This window comes from Notothenia coriiceps, unplaced genomic scaffold, assembly GCF_000735185.1.
Source record: "Notothenia coriiceps isolate Sejong01 unplaced genomic scaffold, NC01 NC01_scaffold00035440, whole genome shotgun sequence".
In the NCBI taxonomy this organism is placed as follows: domain Eukaryota; kingdom Metazoa; phylum Chordata; class Actinopteri; order Perciformes; family Nototheniidae; genus Notothenia; species Notothenia coriiceps.
In genome coordinates, this window is record NW_011368141.1 from 157,702 (window position 1) to 176,346 (window position 18,645).

At 42.0% G+C, this 18,645-nt stretch overlaps 1 protein-coding gene across 4 annotated transcripts in view; it reads right to left on the reverse strand.

Moving 5' to 3' along the window:
* celf6 (CUGBP Elav-like family member 6) overlaps positions 1-18,358 on the reverse strand; it is a 162,687-nt gene extending 144,329 nt beyond the window's left edge. For all 4 annotated transcript variants that reach the window (XM_010791352.1, XM_010791354.1, XM_010791353.1 and 1 more), the window contains exons 1-2: positions 18,057-18,358; positions 7,414-7,496 (exon numbers count right to left, since the gene is read on the reverse strand). In XM_010791352.1, coding sequence (XP_010789654.1) covers positions 7,414-7,496; positions 18,057-18,306 — 333 coding nt within the window. In that variant the 5' untranslated portion in view covers positions 18,307-18,358. The remainder of the gene's footprint in view (positions 1-7,413; positions 7,497-18,056) is intronic.
* Between the last annotated feature and the right edge of the window lie 287 nt (positions 18,359-18,645).

Here is an 18,645-nt window from a genome sequence, read left to right on the forward strand (position 1 = left end):
TGTTACTGTTACAAGGTATGTATCTTGTATTTTGTAGATTGTGTAACTGGCTGCTGTTAAATACCGTCAAACTATGGGCAATATATACTTTATATACATATGCCATTAATAACTGTAATATATACCGGGCTGCTTAATCCTAAGAACTGCTACAGGATTTGATTTGATTTGTTTTTGATCTGTATTTTTGAAAATTATGTAACTTTTTTAGTTTTCTAAATCTTTTTTTAGCATATTTTTTATTGTTTATTATAACTTAGTACTTTTTTAGCATATTGTTGTGTTGTTTTTTTATTATATTATAACTTAGTACTTTTTCAACGCATTTCAGATATGCAACACTAAGCTGTCTGTGGCTCTTTCCTGCTGTAACGCTGCAAATTTCCCCTCTGTGGGACTAATAAAGGTATTCTGATTCTGATTCTGATATGACAAGAGAAGAATGCACTTTTACAAACCTGGGCTCTACTTTAGAAGAAAACGTCCTGACTATCTTTAGTGACTGCAGCCTTGTTGAAAAGTCCTTCTTTCAATATATTGAGGAGCTGTGATTTTTCACCTGAAACCTGGGCTTCAGCCTCTTTTACTGTATTGCAGTATATGTTCAAGAGCAAGAGGACAAATGGGCCTGGTTGTTGCCATCCTCTGAACACCAGAACTGTCCTGCCCTGCGGCCTTTAAAGACAGCCCAATCTGTCCGGCTCACTGTCTCTGCCTCTGGCCTGCCATCTTTACAGGCTGGTTAAAGGCTGTCTCACAATGAACTATCTTTTCACCCTGTCCAAATTCACCATTAAAAAGACTGGCGTTCCACTATGTCCACCCTCCTGCCTGCCAGGATTAACATTTTGTTCTCGCCAAGGTTGAAAATCCCATCAGATGGAACGAAATTAATTTTTGCACAATATTCAGGGCCACCAGCCACATAATAGGAGACAATGCTGAGTGCATCCCTCGATTGTGATTCCATTCACTCCCTAATCGGCAGGATGGCTGTGCATGGTGCAGCAGCGTAGTAAATGCTTTCATCCCAGGGGGATTAGAAAAACAATGGCCCTTTTTAATTTCTTTTCTAAAGCGGGCAGCAGAAAGAAAATGATATAGACGTAATTGATGATGAGGAGAGCAGCGGGAGCCCGAGCAGAGGTCTCACGTCCAGTGCCCAGGCCGCTCTTCTTTTTGCTTCATAATGGCAACAGCTCACGGGCACTGGAGGTTGACAAATCTGGCACAGAGGACAAATTGATCGGCAACAGAACGCAATTTGTCACTTAAAAGAATGGGTCTGCGTGGCCCTGAGTAATTAGTTTAAACTGCAGCATGTCTGTCCAGGAGTGGCCCTGCTGGAGAGTGTGTCCTCCGATAAGACGCCCTCACTTTGCTGCTCTTACCTGGGATACTCCACAAAAGCCCTGACTGATGATATCAATAAACATTATGTTAGATGAATGGGAATAAAGGAAGGTGGTTTGTTTTCAAAGTGTTTTTGTGTTTATTTAGATCCCCTGAGAAGTCACTGTGGAGAAGTGACTTTCCGTGAAGGGAAGTCAAACTTTTTTGGGGAGGGGTGGTGCATTCACTGTCAATCTTAGGCTTGTGTGATTTTAAAAGAGCAAAAATGTCAAGGGGAAAAATGCTTGTTGCTTATTCTCGGTGTGCACTGAGACACAGACAGAGACATATGGCAGATCCACGGTGGCCGCTTCTGTGGTGTGGTGCGGAGAGAGAGTGTCAACAACATGGAGGCACTGGTCCATGGTAGTGTGCTTAGTGACACATAATACTGGTATGGCACATTCTTCCCCTGACCCATTTTTGTGTGACACACGGAGAAGTCAATTTTCTGCTCTTTTCATGCACTCAAGATGAAGAGAAAAAATGGGAGAAACCGAAATATTTTGCTAGTGACTTCGCTGGAAGCTGATACTTTCAAGCTTACCCTTTCAAATTGGAAAAGAAACACTCGAGAAAGTAGAAGTCGGTAACTTTCCTCGCCCATATCTTCTTCACTGTTATTTGCCTCGTCATCAATATGAGGGTAGGATTGTTCTGGTACTCTCACTCAAAAACGTTGGTCTTTCCACTATGACCTACGGAAATGACTAGAATAAGGTTAGGGCGCCACCCCACAGCCAACTGAAGAAATTGTGGAATAGATAGTGGGGGAGTGAAAGCAATATAAATATTATTAGGTAGTCGAAGGCATTGGGGGAGGGTCGAAAGAGAGCACAAGTGAATGAGAGACAAAGAGAAGCTGGATCTTTTTTCCAAGAACATTTTAATTGGCTTTTGGGCTTCAGTGGCACCCAATTAGCTTGCTTGTTACACGCGAACACCAGGACCTAATTGGCCTGAGAGGAGAAAGCGGCGTGGCCCTGAAAGGAAAGAGCAGGACTCATTTGAAGGTTCGCGGCTCCAATAGCAGCATGTTGGGAGGCTACTTGGCAAACAGTTGGAAAAAACTATTTGCTGGAATTGCAAATATTATTTATACTTTCCTGCTGTCTTTATTGGTGTTGCCGAAAGGGAATGTGTAATTAAATGTATTACGTCAACAAAGTTCACCTAACTGTATGAGGTTTGAGCTCACACACGCACGGACATACACAACCACTCAGAAGCGCCACATGTAGGCTATCAACACCAGCCTGCCCTGGCCTCAAACCACCACAGCCTGACAACGGCACAGTGAACTAAGAAGAGGATTAAACCTGTTTCCTTGATGTTTGTCTCTGGGGAATGGGCCGGTAGGCCTACATGGACCGGTTGCTATAATATAGCTTTTGATCTTGGCGTTGGGGGTCTCAATAGCGCCATAGAGTCCCCTATCGGTTGGGGCCCTTGGGGCAACTGTTGGACCACTGCCGGGCACAGCCAAATCCAGTCTCTCCTCCTGGCTTGCTGGAGAAGAAGGTTGCACAGCCACGGCCACGGATACAGCTTCACTTGTGGAGCTAGATGGCAATAATGGTGGTGAGGCAGGAGAGCTATCGTTAGCCTCCGGCTCCCGTTGCAAGTCAACATTGCTAACGTTAGCGCTCGATTTCACTGACGATGTATGACAAAACAAACGGTCTAATTTCAACAGTTTAGCTGTTACATCTCCTTGTTCTCTCTTGTCCTTTCTCTTTTGAGCGCCGCTCTTGTGCTTTGGTTTGCTATACATTATAAATGCAAGCTATTACACTTTTTATAATGCTACCGAACTTGCTGCTGCTAGCTACAGTACAGTACAGGTTGATTAAACGGATCGCTCGTCACGCAAGGTATCACATGACATGAAAGGGAGCAAGGTCATTGGACAGACAAATTACAAATTAATTTAGGTTGCTTGGTTACTTTGAAGACTGCGTGAACCGGTCAATGCCATATTTATTTTTTTAAATATATTAATTTTTTTTTTTTTTGCACGGGCCCCTGGCCGGCTCTGGGGCACCGGCTGCCACCGTCGATAGTACGCCACTGTATTCAACCAACCTCATACAGTTATGTGAAAATCTGTGTTGAACATGATACATTTAATTAAATGTCAACGGTTTTCAGTTTTTCAGTGTAAATCAACAACTTACCTGTATTTACACATGTTCACGATGTAGGAAGGAAATGTAAATGCATTGATCGGGAACTACTCAGTGCGTCCTGTCGGTGTAGTGACCGTCCTGGAATTAATCAGATCGGGGGAGAGATCATTCACATGCAATGACGAACCTGTCCACATGCAGGTGGCCGCGCTCTACACCAGGGGATATGCTGAAGTGCACACCTAAACACTCGACAGCACCAGGAAGTCTGACCAGGCGAGATCTCCGATACATTTACCTGTACAAACTGTAGCAGCGGGATGGGATGCAAGGTACATCAAGAGCTCATTATGCTCCTTACCCTGCAATTAATCAAACAATGTAAACACAATTCGCAGCTCAGGCACACACAGACAGAGCCGGAACCTCTGGGTGGCAATTCAAATGCGTACACCACACAGTACGAGTCAATAAATGAACGTCAAATATTGGAAATGTTAAGATTCCACAGCCAATCTGGAAATGATGTAAGAGTCGGGCTTCCTGCTGAGACCACCACCACAAGCAGATATATCTTCCTCCTCTCTGTCACACTGTTAAGCCTTTTAGTCTCATCTTTTGTGAAATGCACACACCTGTGCAGCAAATGTTGACGCTCTGTAACAATGAAAGAATTTACATGAAGGACGACCGTGCGAGTAGAAACACAGCTCTGTGGCTGAGATACTCAGACGAGGCTGGGCATGCACCACGTTCCTTCAACTGTGATGAGGCTGGGCTAAGTTGTAAAGAAGGCTGTATCTCTACTTAGTCGAGGTTTTGTATTATACGAGGCAGGAGGCCAAGTGTTAGTCTGGAGTCATGTCCCATTCATAATAAATAATTCATTCATTGGTGGAGGTTTTATTTAAAGAGCAAGATGACAACGTTAGGAGTGGTCATGCCACATAAACTCTCATTAGAATTCATATCGTTATGCAGGTAGACACACTAGTAGAACTCAAGCACTTGTAATTAATTTTTGAACCCCGTCTCCAGCTGACTGCATGTTTCTGGTAGTTTGTCCCAGATATTTGGAGCATAATAACCTGAAAGCTGCTTCTCCATGTGTGTAGTTTCAGACTTCGTTGGGGAGAGACAAGCTGACCAGTCCCAACCTGTAAACATTGTTTTTTTATTCTATGACTGGGATATATATATTATAAAGATATAAATATATATACATAGCATGTGCTTCACTTGATCCCCCCACCTGCCCTCAACACCTCATCAGCCGTTGTTATATGAATGATACCTAGGATATTATACGGTACTGTTGTCTCTGTTTCTTCAGCTAACCCAGCCCAGCCCTAATATAGCAGACAGACAAACAAAACAATTGAGACATGGCTAGAGAAAATCGGTAGAAAACTACTTCCCTTTTTGACAGATTGTCCAGAAGAAGATGAGGCTTTACAATTCCCATGAACACACACCCATTCCCTCCTCTTCTTGATTTTTCCTTTTAGTTTGTTTCTGAGTACAGCACCAGCCCCATATGTGGCTCCGTTTGATAAAAACCTTTACAAAATGTTTATAGTCTGGATCCAAACGTGGAAGTGAAATCCCAGCATCCTCCGTGCTCCAGAGCTTTAGGGGAAAGATTACATCGACTTTGAGGTTCTAAGTGAAGAAGCCATACGGGGACCACGCTGGATAAACATGATGGAATAGGATGAGGGACTTGTTTTAAAAGCTACAAAATACACTTTCAAATTGCACTTGAGAGCTCATAGGGACTTGGACTGTGCAGCTTGATTTTTGTTGTATATATTCTAACATTTTTGTTTTACACTATCATATTGTAAAAGAATGAAAGGTACTCTTTTTAAATGTCAGATGTCTCATCGGAGCAATATTTGCATTTAGGCTTGCCTGACAGTCCCACCGACACAATTGGACTCCACCATCATGTCTGCCAACGCTGTGTGGAGGAGCATTATACACGGAGCATCTCCAAGGCATCAAGGCCAATGACAGTGACAATGAGGCGCTTGTCCAGCAAGTGGCCACCCTTCTCTCTGCCTGTCTCTGTCTTCCTCTAAATCTTCCTTGTTCTCCTCTCTTCTGTGGTCTTATACACGCATCAATAACCCAACACACACACACACACACACACACACACACACACACACACACACACACACACATACACTACACCACACACACACACACACACACACACACACACACACACACACACACACACACCACACACACACACACACACACACAACACAACAGAACATCTTTATTAGCCCTCTGTATGCAGGCTGCGCTCAGCCCGAGATTGCAGGAGCTGACCCCTCCGCTGTGAGCTTTACAGGGGAAATGTTTACCCCAAACCCCCAGAACATGAACATTAACCTCTTTCTAGATAGAAGACAAACAAGAATCCCTCCCTCCATGGAGGGCCAATGAAGGCCAGACGGCCTCTCTAGGACATCATGGACAATCAATCTCATTACCGACTCGCGGGGGGCAGTGAGGAGCTGGGGGGGGGGACCGTTCTTCCCAGGGACACAGCGGTGTACCTGTGTGGCTAAACATCCAATACCAAGTACCTATGAAATGCAGCGAAGGGCAAACACGCTGATTAACCAACAGTGGAACGAACAATATGAAGTCCATCAACACCCCTCCTTTTTGAACATCTCCTTCCTGGCTCTTCCCTCCTGTCTCTCTGCTCCCTCCCAGAGATTTAGATGGATATCCCTGCAGGCTCTTGATTAAAGCCCCAACCAGTGGACGGGTGTTTTGGTTTGTGGGTGAAAGGAATGGGGAGCTGGGGAGGAAGGGGGGGGAGGGGGGGCAGTGAGGAGCCTGGGCAACAGAGCAGTTTCTCATTTTTAGGGACCCGAGGGTGTAATTCAATCACACCTCGATAATTCCCCTGATGCAAGAGTTGAATCCCCCTCACACACATCAAGTACTGATAGACACCACAAGCTTACACTGATCCCAGATTGAGGGTCTCCTCCTGGGTGGGCTTAAGAGCAACTACTGGGTACGTTTTACCTGTGTCGTTTGAAGAGCCCATTATTTTAATTGAAAAAGTTACCCGCCCGCCAAAGGCGAACAATAGAAGAATGGTGAAAAAAAAACGAAAAAGAACAGGGGAGAGAATTAAAACAAAAACACCAGATGGTGATATACATGGTTTAAAATGATTGTTTATACTTACTGTTTGATTATATGTGATAATGAGAGTGGGATTCCTCAAGGCAATTAGTGTCTGCGGCAGCCATATTGTGAGAGGACAGGGGAAGGACGGCACAGGCTGTTATGAAGGAGCGCTTATCAAATATCTCCGGCGGGGTGATTAGTGTAATAAGACACTGCAAGGTGAGATAGGCCACTCACACTCCTTTAGTATGTGTGTGTGTGCGTGTGTGTGCATGTCTGTGGGCTTGTGTGTGCATAGGCAAGTAAGCAAGTCAAAATGTGTGTGAAGGCGAGCTGTAGAGAGAGGCTGAGAACAGATAAGTGTCTTTCCATCTGTTTCCATTTCCGTGTGTGTGTGTGTGTGTGTGTGTGTGTGTGTGTGTGTGTGTGTGTGTGTGTGTGTGTGTGTGTGTGTGTGTGTGTGTGTGTGTGTGTGTGTGTGTGTGTGTGTGTGTGTGTGTGTGTGTGTGTGTGTGTGTGTGTGTGTGTGTGTGTGTGTGTGTGTGTGTGTGTGTGTGTGTGTGTGTGTGTGTGTGTGTGTGTGTGTGTACTTGAATGTACACGGTGTCCCCATGTGCCCCGACGTGTACAAGTGTGATATAATCCCTATGTTAATGTGGGTTCCCATGCCAGGCTGGCTGCCCCGGGGGCTTTAGCCTGTGACAGAGGGCAGATCGGGGGCACTTACCCCTGGCAGAGTCTTCTGTTCATGGAGGGCGCTCTGGGCCTTCAGCGCTGACTCTCTGGCACAGTATGTTAGAAAGGCACATCCTAGAATATCAGGGAGACAGGAGAGAGACAGACAATGAACCACCATTAATATTAAAAATAAGAAAAAGTGCCACAGTGACTAGGAATATATGGCTTTGTGTGAAGACAGAGGGAATGTACTGTAGTGTTTGTTGTGCTTTTTTAAGATGCTAAACAGTCTTAGTTAATACATCAGTCTCAGGGGGCTTCACAGTCTGTACAGCAACACCCTCTGTTCCCTTGCGGCGCACAAGGAAAAACTCCCAAAGAAAAATGGAAGAAACCTTGGGGAGAGCAACAGGAGAGGGATTACTCTCAAAGGAAGGACATACGTGCAATAGATGTCGTGTGTAAAGATTAAAAAAGGTAAAATTACAACATAGACCTCCCGAACGATAATGTGAACGGATATAAAAAAGACAGACCCCGCTAAAATGAAAGAGTGGACGTCAGGCAAATTATGACTCTAAACTGTACCGTAGTAAACTAATCCAAAAAAGTCGTATAGGTGGTTATGATTTATGGATTTTAGCATTTAGTACCCATCAAATACATTGTGTAACGTTAATGGGTGATTGCTAAAGTTTGCAGCAAAAGCTGTGGAACAGATTAAAATAAATTAAACTTCATAATCATCTTTCTTTAGACTCAACGGTCTTGAGTTTCATTGGGTAGCTCTACCATTAGAGTCAGTTCTAAATGCACCATGTAAAGCCGGTGGAGCAGCTCTCCATTGATATGTGTTCAGAGATTAAGCATTCCTCTAAAAGCCCCATTGTAACCTTGCAAATGGACCCAGAGATTTGTGATTCCTGCTAAAGTAATTCCCATCTACGCGAGCCATAATATAAGACTTACTGGAGTTTTACAAGCTATTGCCAAAAACATGTATTATATTCAAATGGAGTTCATACACTGCGCTGACAATGGGAATATGGCTCTCTGAAGTTAATAGCTCTATACCCTCAGAGAAAATAACATGCTGGTTGAGAAACACGATTACAATTTTACACGTTTCTTTCAAAATATGACAACCCCTTTAGATTAGATTTACCGAACTCATGCATATTTTAACTGTGTTCGACACATTGTATTTTTGTTGTTGTTTTTCCGTTCGACTTAATATAGTGAGATGGACTTAACTAAATGAAACTGAAAAACATGTCCAATATAAATATGTAAAAACAGGTGTGATCCTGAAGGTGAGGTTTAATTTCTGAGCGCTGATGGAAAATGCTTAGTCACCCCAGATTGGTACGTTATCGTTTTCTTTTCATTACTACAAACTATGCATGATGAATGATCACTTTCATAGTTATTGAACCGGCCACAGGAGGAACAAGTCAAACTGTTTGCATATTGTTTTAGCTGCCAAGTCATTAAAATCCTCCAGTGATGAGCTGAAGCTCGACCCCCGCACATCTCTGGAGACTTTTCCTTAAGTTGGGAAATCCAGGAGAGCAGAATGAATATGCATCCGTAAATAAGGCCCTAACAAAAATGTGACAGCTTTCATTAAAGGGTGAGTGGTTGCTCTGTTGCGCGCTTGGCAGAGCTGACAGTGGGTGACCCCGTTCAGAAGAGGTTTTGCACTGTGCAGCATAATTTCCCATTACTACATGTCACACCTGCTGCCAAGGATTCCCACGGGAGAAACAAGACTCACACACACACAATGACACGTAGAGATGATACACACCCATGCAGCACCCATCACCCCAAAACCCAGCTACACACTCTGGCGCTCGGCCAAGAGAGCTCCCTTTCACGACAACCTTCACCCACCTCCACAACTAGGCAGTTACTCAAGAGGAAAAGCCACCTAAACGACGCTGATGAAACAGCTTGCCACACAGCAAAGCAGGAAAGTTTTGGAGCCTGGGGAAACACCCTTCATCCTTTATGACATTACAAAACTGTGTGACATGAACCCAGGCGTCCCACAGAGGCCCGACCTTGCAAAGGCTTATGGGAATTGTAAGCTGTTGCTGACACACTTCGGCCACGGCCCTGACCTCCTCTGGTATGTTTCACCGAAACAATCTAATAAACATCCAGATGAGATTGTATCACATGATTAATTGTTGGCTAGTAGTTATTTAAACGTTTCCTAGCAACAAAGTTAAGCAGTTAATTTTTCCCTTTTAGAAAATTAGGCTTGTCATTTCTAGAAGCCGCAAAGAGTCTTCAGAGATCATCTTCACGTGGCATCAAATCAATCACACTTTAGGATGACACAATTCTAGAAATTCCTCAAGTATTTTCATTGTTTATTGATTCAATTGTTCTTATCGAACATAGCACTGATAGAAACACAAACAAAAAGCAAATGTACTTTTATTGCGCACAGTTTTGAAGTACTTGTTGTTTTTTTAACTTTTAATTTACTTTAATTTCTAACTTGAATCTATTTTTTAATTATAGTTACAAGTTATCTCACATAAGGATTTAACTTGCAAAGATGTGATCCATTTTCTAAATATGATAGAAAAACTAACGAGCTGTTTATGAGGCAATTAAAATTCACTCAAACGATCAGCAGCAAGTACTAACATTTAAATACATTAATAATCCAATAGTACACTTCTACTAAAAGTGCTTAATCATTATTTTACTTCAAATACTTCTATACTTTCATTTTAGGACATGTTTGAATGCACAACTTGTACTCCATACTTGTAATGGAGCATCTTAGTGTGTTTTTTAGATTTAATGATGTGAATACTTGAGACCCGAAAAACTGCACCACCATTGAGTTTTTTCAGGAGCATGCTCAAAGCAGAGGAAACTGCATCTGAAACAGCAAAGTGTTCTCTTCCCACTGTAGATGTATGTCGTTGCCTCTAGAGGAAAAAGCATGTCATACTATGTGTTCAAATTGTTTGTTGAACTGGACTTTTTGTGCAAGGTAGCTTTTATGATTCCAGCCAGCTGTGTGGCTGCCTCAGCTTCATCGCAGTGGTGGGAAGCCGACGGGACTTTGGGAAAGCTTTGCCTCCTGCAGCGCTGGCTCAGAGGACATCTGAAGCCCAGAGGACTCGGCGAGGGAGAAGCCAGTCGTGGAACAGATGAGCGTTCAGCTCGGAGAACACGAGGAGAGCAGCAGTTTGAGGAGAGGTAACAAGGATGTAACAGCTGGAAACAGGTTAGCGCTGTCAGCCTTAAAGTTTAAATTGACTAATTGGCACGGGATTACATTTACACTTGTAGGTTATTCCACCTTTGTTGTTGTCTTGGTATTATGTGCAATCAAGAAAAAATATTGATACAATTGACTATCGCGATCTTACATTTTGCGATACCATATCGATTCTCAAAAACAATGCATCAAGTATTTCTGTGTCATTTTCTATTCTAGCTTAATTTAGACATAAGGAGTCCTTCAGCACTCTTTCATTTTGTATCTAAATCAGGGGGGTCAAACTCAAAGGGCCGGTTGTAACTTTCAATCTCAATCTTTATTTATGTATATAGCACATTTAAAACCACCTCAGTTGACCAAAATGCAGGGCACAAATATAAAATAACACAATAGGAGTAAAATAATAAAACAATAATTAACAACAAGATAAAAAGCACAATAACTATTATTGAACTTCATAATTAACTACGTCTGAAATCAGAAGTCTAGGGAAATGTTCAGTGTGCATGTCACAAAATGAGATGCATTGTGGGACATGTAGTTTATGTACAGCGTGCTTCTGTAAAGCGGCATTCAACCGTGTAATAAACATATTATATTCTTTGCAAGCTCTTGCGGGCCACATAAAATGAAGTTGAGGGCCGGATTTGGCCCCCGGGCCTTGAGTTTGACACCCCTGATCTAAATGATTAAAATGTTGCACAAATGTAGTGCAAGGGTGTTGAATGCTAAATGCTAATTATTTTCCTACTGTTACGAATACTGTTATTCAGATTGAATGCATATGGTGGTTTGTTATAGAGCCCTATAATTAAAAATAGCAATATACTGCCTTTCTTACAATGTATTGCAATATATTTGATCACAACGCGTGTATGAAACGTTTGGTATCCCCATTTCCTAAATCATACAAATATAAATATGTTATGATATGACCACCTTCATGGTCCAAGGTAATGCAGCAACATTAATAAGCGAAGCAAAAAGCAAAGACTTTGTTCACTGTGATGTATAACTTGGGCATTTGGAGCATGTCTTTATAGTCCTTAAAGTCTTGTATGTATTTAGAAGTGCACATTTTAATGAGTATAACACATCCTTTAACGTTTCAATACTTCTCATTATTGTCATGGCACTGTTCCCACTGTTGTCTTGGTACAGTACTCATCTTCAGCCAATAACTCCGATGACATTTAGACCCTACTTTGAGAATAATGGTTTGAATCAAAAACATCTTAACCAACGACTGGAGAAAACACGTTTTGAATAGGAATTAGAGAAGGAGAACATGGCTGTAATTGTGGTTCAACACATTTGCTTTAAGCTTCCTGTGATGAGCAGGTTAAGTGGGGTGACAATAATACTTTGGTAATCAAAGACAATTTACCACACTATAATTCCAGCGAGGGGCAAAAGTTCAACAAATTACATTTAAGGCAAATGAAGAAGTAAGCCATGCAAACTAGTTCAAAGAGAAAACACGAAATGCGTTTGTAAAAACACATTTCGGGTAATTACTTAAGTAACTCCCCCGTAACGGTTCTTCAGTTTATTTTAAAATGTAAATTAGTGTGTGCTCACAACTGCATGCATCCAGGCATCAAGAGTAAATTGTGCTTTTTTTTAAGGTACCTGTAATTGAAATAACTCCAGAACAAATTTGTATAAAATGTTCAATTCATTAGCAGTGAATTCATGAATCATGAGTAATTTGCCTTCCTCCAGTCTCCTCACACATGTCTGATCCTAGAATGTTCATTAAAGTGGGAAAATAATGCAAATTAATTTCCAAAGAAAATCTAGGCACAAAGTAATTATGTAAAGCAACTGGAAGCTGCTCAGTGTGACAGCCTGACCCTCTCATGGGTGCTGAGACAAATACGATGTGAGCCTTCATCAAGCGCGTCATGTTTCTGTGTTAACCACACCGTTACCTGCCGAGCATCGCTCCATCTCTCAGTCCATCTACATTCAGAGCGCTAAGCTGTCTGCTTCACACACTGCCACCTTTCTAATGATCAAAGAGGTCATCTGTAGACTTAAGCCACACCTGTCACTCAACTTGCACAAACTGTCAATCAACGTCCAACACTTCCTCTGCATCCCTCGACAAAACCCAGCAGGCTCTGTAAATCCAAGTGGTTGTACTAAAAGTCTAAAAACTGTTTTTAAAGCAACATCAATGAATTTCAAAGTATACACATTTAAAACTTGCAAATATTTGTTAATTCATTCCATGACTCATGTGCAATTAGATATTAATGCCCTACTGAGGTTTGCTTTTGACTTTTTGTATGCCTTAGAGGTCTTTTTATGTCAATTTGGCCGGCTATTTATAGCCAATTACCCTGCATGGACCTACCGAGGAGAGGAGAATGGATGAGGATATTTAACAACTCTTTGTATCTCTTCCTCCCGGCTGTGTGGTGCAGCTCAGAGTCCCTCCTCTCAGCATCAGAGACGGATTGATAGATAACGCTACTCAAGCAAAAGATTTGCCCCCCACTAACATTCAGCATGTCTGAACAATGCATGCATTCTGGCACTGACACTAAGTATTATGATAATGTAGTGCTCAGTGGAATGATGGATGTTAAACAGCACGACCTGGCTGCACAACGCTCGACAAGCACTGCGTCCGCCAATAGTGTCAAGTCATCCCACGCGCTGCAGAAGGCTCCCTGACGACGCACAAACTATCAAATCGACATTAAAGGCAACAGCGTCTAACAGCTACGAGGCTCATCTGTTAAAAGACAAACCCTTTCTGAGTGGATCATGCAGCTACACTAATCCACTGAGGTGTACAGGGAAATATGAAACACAGAATTCCCCAGATATTTAGAAGAGTCCCAGGAGATCCCCGAAAGGCCCAAAGTTAGAAGTCACAAAGCATAACACATCTGTTGGAAGTGATGCAGCACAATCCATATGAATTAATCATGAGCAAACATGACATGTTTTGATCTGCCCTTAAATCCATAATTATGGTGCGATTCTGTGTCACAGGACTCGGGCTGTAAAATAAGGTAGTGCTGCAAATCATCCATTAGACACGCTTTACTAACTGATGCCAGCAGCCACATCCTCTATCCGGAGCAAATCAAATCTCAAACACAAATTGGGCTCAAAGAGGGGTTTCAAAGTCGTAGTCAAAGTAAATGTATGGCAATGCATTAAATCTTTATGAACTTTATGTTTTAAGGGATCGTGGAGCCAATGTGATTATATCCCCCCCTCCTCCTCCTCTTACTACACACACACACACACACACACACACACACACACACACACACACACACACACACACACACACACACACACACACACACTATACTCTACACACACACACACACACACACACACACACACACACACACACACACACACACACACACACACACACACACACACACACACACACACACACACACACACACACACACACACACACTATTCGCTCTGCTGTGAAAAATGTTTGTTGCTGTGTATGATAAAAATGTGATTTGAATTTGTTGCAACATCGGGATCCTCCTGGGATTTTGGCATAATAACTATTCATTGGCATATTATGTGTTTGTGAAGCAAATAGAAAACAGACTATTTTTCAAATACATGTACTGTGGACAAAAGATTATTGCAAAACCATGTATAAGATAGAGCCAGAGGGAGAGAATGAAGCAGTTACAACACTTTTCTGTGTAGATTAATCCCATTCATCCAGGCACAACAACACCAGGTTAGAATGAAACTATGTACTGGGCTGTTAGATGTTCAGTGTGTGAAGTCGTGAAGATATTACAACACTCGTCCGAGGGATTTCTACTGGATGGGATCAACTATTCTCATATGACATGATGATGTGCAAAACCCAAAGAGGTTTAAATGATGCCTCTTACTCGCCATCCAGGATAAATAATGAAACCCTTTGCATAAGTAGCACAACATCCTCAACATTAGAACGAAAATACTTTAGGTTTGTTTTACTTCAATGTGTGTTTTGAGACATTCCTTTATATGTTGAGCAGTCCATTATCAGACAGGCAAAAAAAAAAAAAAAAAAAAATGGTGTCTGATCCCACGCACAAACTCCACCCAGAATTCCAGCTCCTACCTTCTAGTAGAATATCCAGGGTTCCCAAGAGCAGGCTAAACCGCTATAAGCACTCATTCCTACCTATGTCCATTAAGCTTCTTAACATTCACATGAACTGAAATGTAGTCAAATGTAATGAAATGTACTTTTTAAATGTTGGCCATGAGGGTTGTGCAATATGTCGCCATTGTCAGTATGTTTGTTCAAACGGTGTATGACTGATGATATGTGTATGTCTCTTAATGTATACTATGTTTGTATATGTACATGTATGCGGAATAAATAAATACAATAAAGTATATCGTATCGTATCGTATGTGATGGACCACCAGCAACATTAAAGTCATTTGACTCTTTACAGTAGGTATCCTCTTAAACCCGCAATAGCTCTTTATATGTGGCCTTATTATTTGGAGAAGCAAAAATAAAGTAAATCATCAAACTTTGAGCTGATTTGGAAACGTATTAGCAAACAGTTGTTCATGTATACATCTAGCAGAGTCAAAGGATTGGGATTTAAATTCACTTGGATTAGCGTTTCTGGCCACCTGATGATTGTTTGTTGAGTTCTCAGTCTCACTTTAGCTCTGTTTTTAGTCTTCGTATCTCCTTGGGAAAATATATGAATGGTCTAATATGTTCATCAGCTCGTCTAACATTGTGTAAAAGGTAAATGCCTTTGGGTTCATCATCAAGTGTGACCCCTTTAACAAAGAGGTAGTGATTCATCATGAATATCAAAGTGTGGTTTTCCCTCTAACATGTGTTTTTAATTGACATAATGCAGAGGCAGTTAAGTGCCATCTGATTTCTGATCCATCTCTATTTATATTTATGAGCTGGATTTAGCCCGGAGATCTATGAGTGTTAAATTATATTCTAACTGGAATTGTAATGCTATGCTTTGAATATAAAACTTTAACACACAATTTAACTTCATTGTCAATGTCAGATTTGATATCCCAATTGACTTTAGTAGGTTAAAAGGAGAGCAAAGGTTTGACAGTACAGCATGACCACATTTTATTTGAATAATATTATTAGTATTGTAACATTGTGTCGGCCTGTTTTTAAAGAGGACTTACAATAACATTTCACACTGTAACACATCACATTGATGACGTCTGTGTGATTCGCTTGAAGCTGCGGACTGTAGCCAGTAGGTGGGCTTTGAGATGGGGTTGCAAATTAAATCACAATTAAATGAAACGTTATAAGTCTAGTGATGTAGAACACTGCTGTGCTGTACTGACCTTGGTGCAACCCAAAAACTTTGAGTAATTAATTTTACCTTTAATTCCCCTACAAAAGCTTTCCTCGATTTCAGATTGGACCTTTTCCCAGCTCTCCTTGAAAACACAGCACATGATACAATACACCTTGTTGTTTTGTTAACACTCCTATTTTCCTTCTCTTGTACTGTCTTGTTTCGGTCTACAGGTATCACACATGGACGCAGCAGGAGGCATGAACACGGTTGAGGTGAGTGGCCAATAAGAAAAACTCATCCCTATAATGCATTGGTGAAATCGTATTAAAAGTTCATGCTCGTGCTCCCAAAGTGACTTTGAATGTCATGCGGGATGAAGTGGGCATAATGCATGCATCAGAGTGGCCTTGGAGGAGTATGATTTGAACGGGCATGCGGTGGAACAGGATTATGCGTCCCGAGGCAGCCACCCTCCAGAGTGTTGACATTCAGGGATGGTCGAGGACAGGCGTAAACAACATGAACATCAGAAATATTGTTTTAATCGATCACCGTGCTCTGAAGAGGAGCACGGGAGAGGAGGCACCAGCGACTGATGGCTGGAGGAACAGGTGGTGCATGGAGACCTTCGGAGGCTACACACACAAGACATCCACGCTGAGCCAACATTCAATTCTCCCACAAGAGCGCTTGACTTCCGCCGATCAATAGGATCATGAACTGTAGCCACTGACTAACATATCATACATAATTTGCCTGCATTGATAATAGGTTCGGTTTCACTGAGTGAACTGCAGGGGAATTCAATATGTGTGTGACTCTCTCTCATGTTTTCAATTGTATCTTACAAAATAATTTGGAGCCATCTACAAAATATAATGTATCACAAACAGCAGCAGCAGCAGCTAATATAAAACCATACTTATGCTGATATTAAAGTGTGGGACAGCCTGCTTATGAGGACACTGATAGTGCTGGAAAAGTGACCTTATTGCTGCGTTCCAGTCCAATAAAATGCAGATTAAAAACACTACTAAATACAGGCTTTAAAAGTCATACATTGTATTAATAATAGTAATAATACTTACTTTTGTTATTACATTGTAATTATTGTTCAATGTTTCTTCCATCACAAAATAATCCACTAATAGAAACACTGGTGAAATTCAAAGCTTGTAAAAAAAACTTGTAAATGAAAATGTGGTCATTTTATTTACCTTAAGGGTTTATTCTTTTATAATTGCATCACAATTAAGTGTACAAATGTAATAGGATTAGTGCATATAAATTGTGTCTAGAGTTGGACTTTGATGTATTGGATTTTTTTTTGTTTAACTAAAACGCCCTCCAACAAAAGCCCCACTCTAGCATTCACCATTATAACAATCATTATAATTGATCCCTGACTAATTACTAAGTGAACACTAATCTCGCCCGGTTTGGACAATGGGGGTGACAGCGGGGTGAGGACAGAACAAGAAGACGATGCACGCTGGATCCCAGGCTCTACTATTATCCTGCTTTGTACTTCCTGACTGCAACCCGCCCACGGAGCAGCATTACAATACAGCTGCCGCGTATTTTCCACAGATAATGACGTCCGAAAAGTAGGCTTACATATTATCCCTCTGAAAGGTCAAAGCAGCATGCCAGCACAACCACCTTAATCACGGATGCTTATTGCTTGATAATGGTTCGCACTTGTCATCTCCCATGCGAGCATTTTATTTATCTCGCGTAACAACCAGCACACTGTGATGCAGATTTTTAGTTTTTTTAGTTGTGAAGATATGTCTGCATCTGAAATAACACTTGCCTGTCCCGCCCCCCTTTAACTGGGATGCTCCGCACATGAGATTCAATGTAAACACACAAAGGCGTTTTCAGCTGTAGTATTCACGTGGATCGGCTGGACGCGTTACAATTAACCCTGCACTTCACTTCCACGTGTTTTCCCTCTCACGCCTCATATATGTGCGTATAGCCTGTGTGTGTGTGTGTGTGTGTGTGTGTGTGTGTGTGTGTGTGTGTGTGTGTGTGTGTGTGTGTGTGTGTGTGTGTGTGTGTGTGTGTGTGTGTGTGTGTGTGCTCCTTGAAGGCTAAAACAAAAGTAAAGATATCAAAATAACCAACCTTTATGCATTCCCGTAAACCTGTCTTTCAGTACAGTGAGTTCGTATATCTTTCCGAATTCCTCAAACAGGGGTTTCAGGTCCTTTTCCTCCAGGTTTCTGGGAATCTGCCCGATGAAAAGCTTGATGGCGTCGTGGTCCTTCATTGGAATGGTGTTCTGGCCGATGCTGAGCCCGTTCATCCTGCCGGCGCTGTTCGTGGTGCTGAATCCATTCTCTTGCTGCACTCCGTTTGCAGTGACTGTAGCCATCTTTCCTCAATGGGCCGGCGAGCTGCTCTCTCTCTCCCTCTCTCGCTCACTCTCTCTCTCCTCTCTGTAGTCAACTGCACAGTGCACACTCCCCCCCCTTGTTATATCTTCCTCACTCCTCCTCTTTCTCTCCTCTCCCTTAACAGCCTCCTTGTTTGGAATCAGCCTTATTTATTTTGCTTATGCTTTATGTGTTTTCATTTGTGTTTCTTCTTTCAACCACCCCCTGTCCCCCCGACTGCTTCAACTCTGCCCGTGACGTCAACTCGTACACTTATGCACAGACCACGCCCACTGCCCAATTTGCATAATGAGCGCGGCCGAGGGCCAATGAGATGG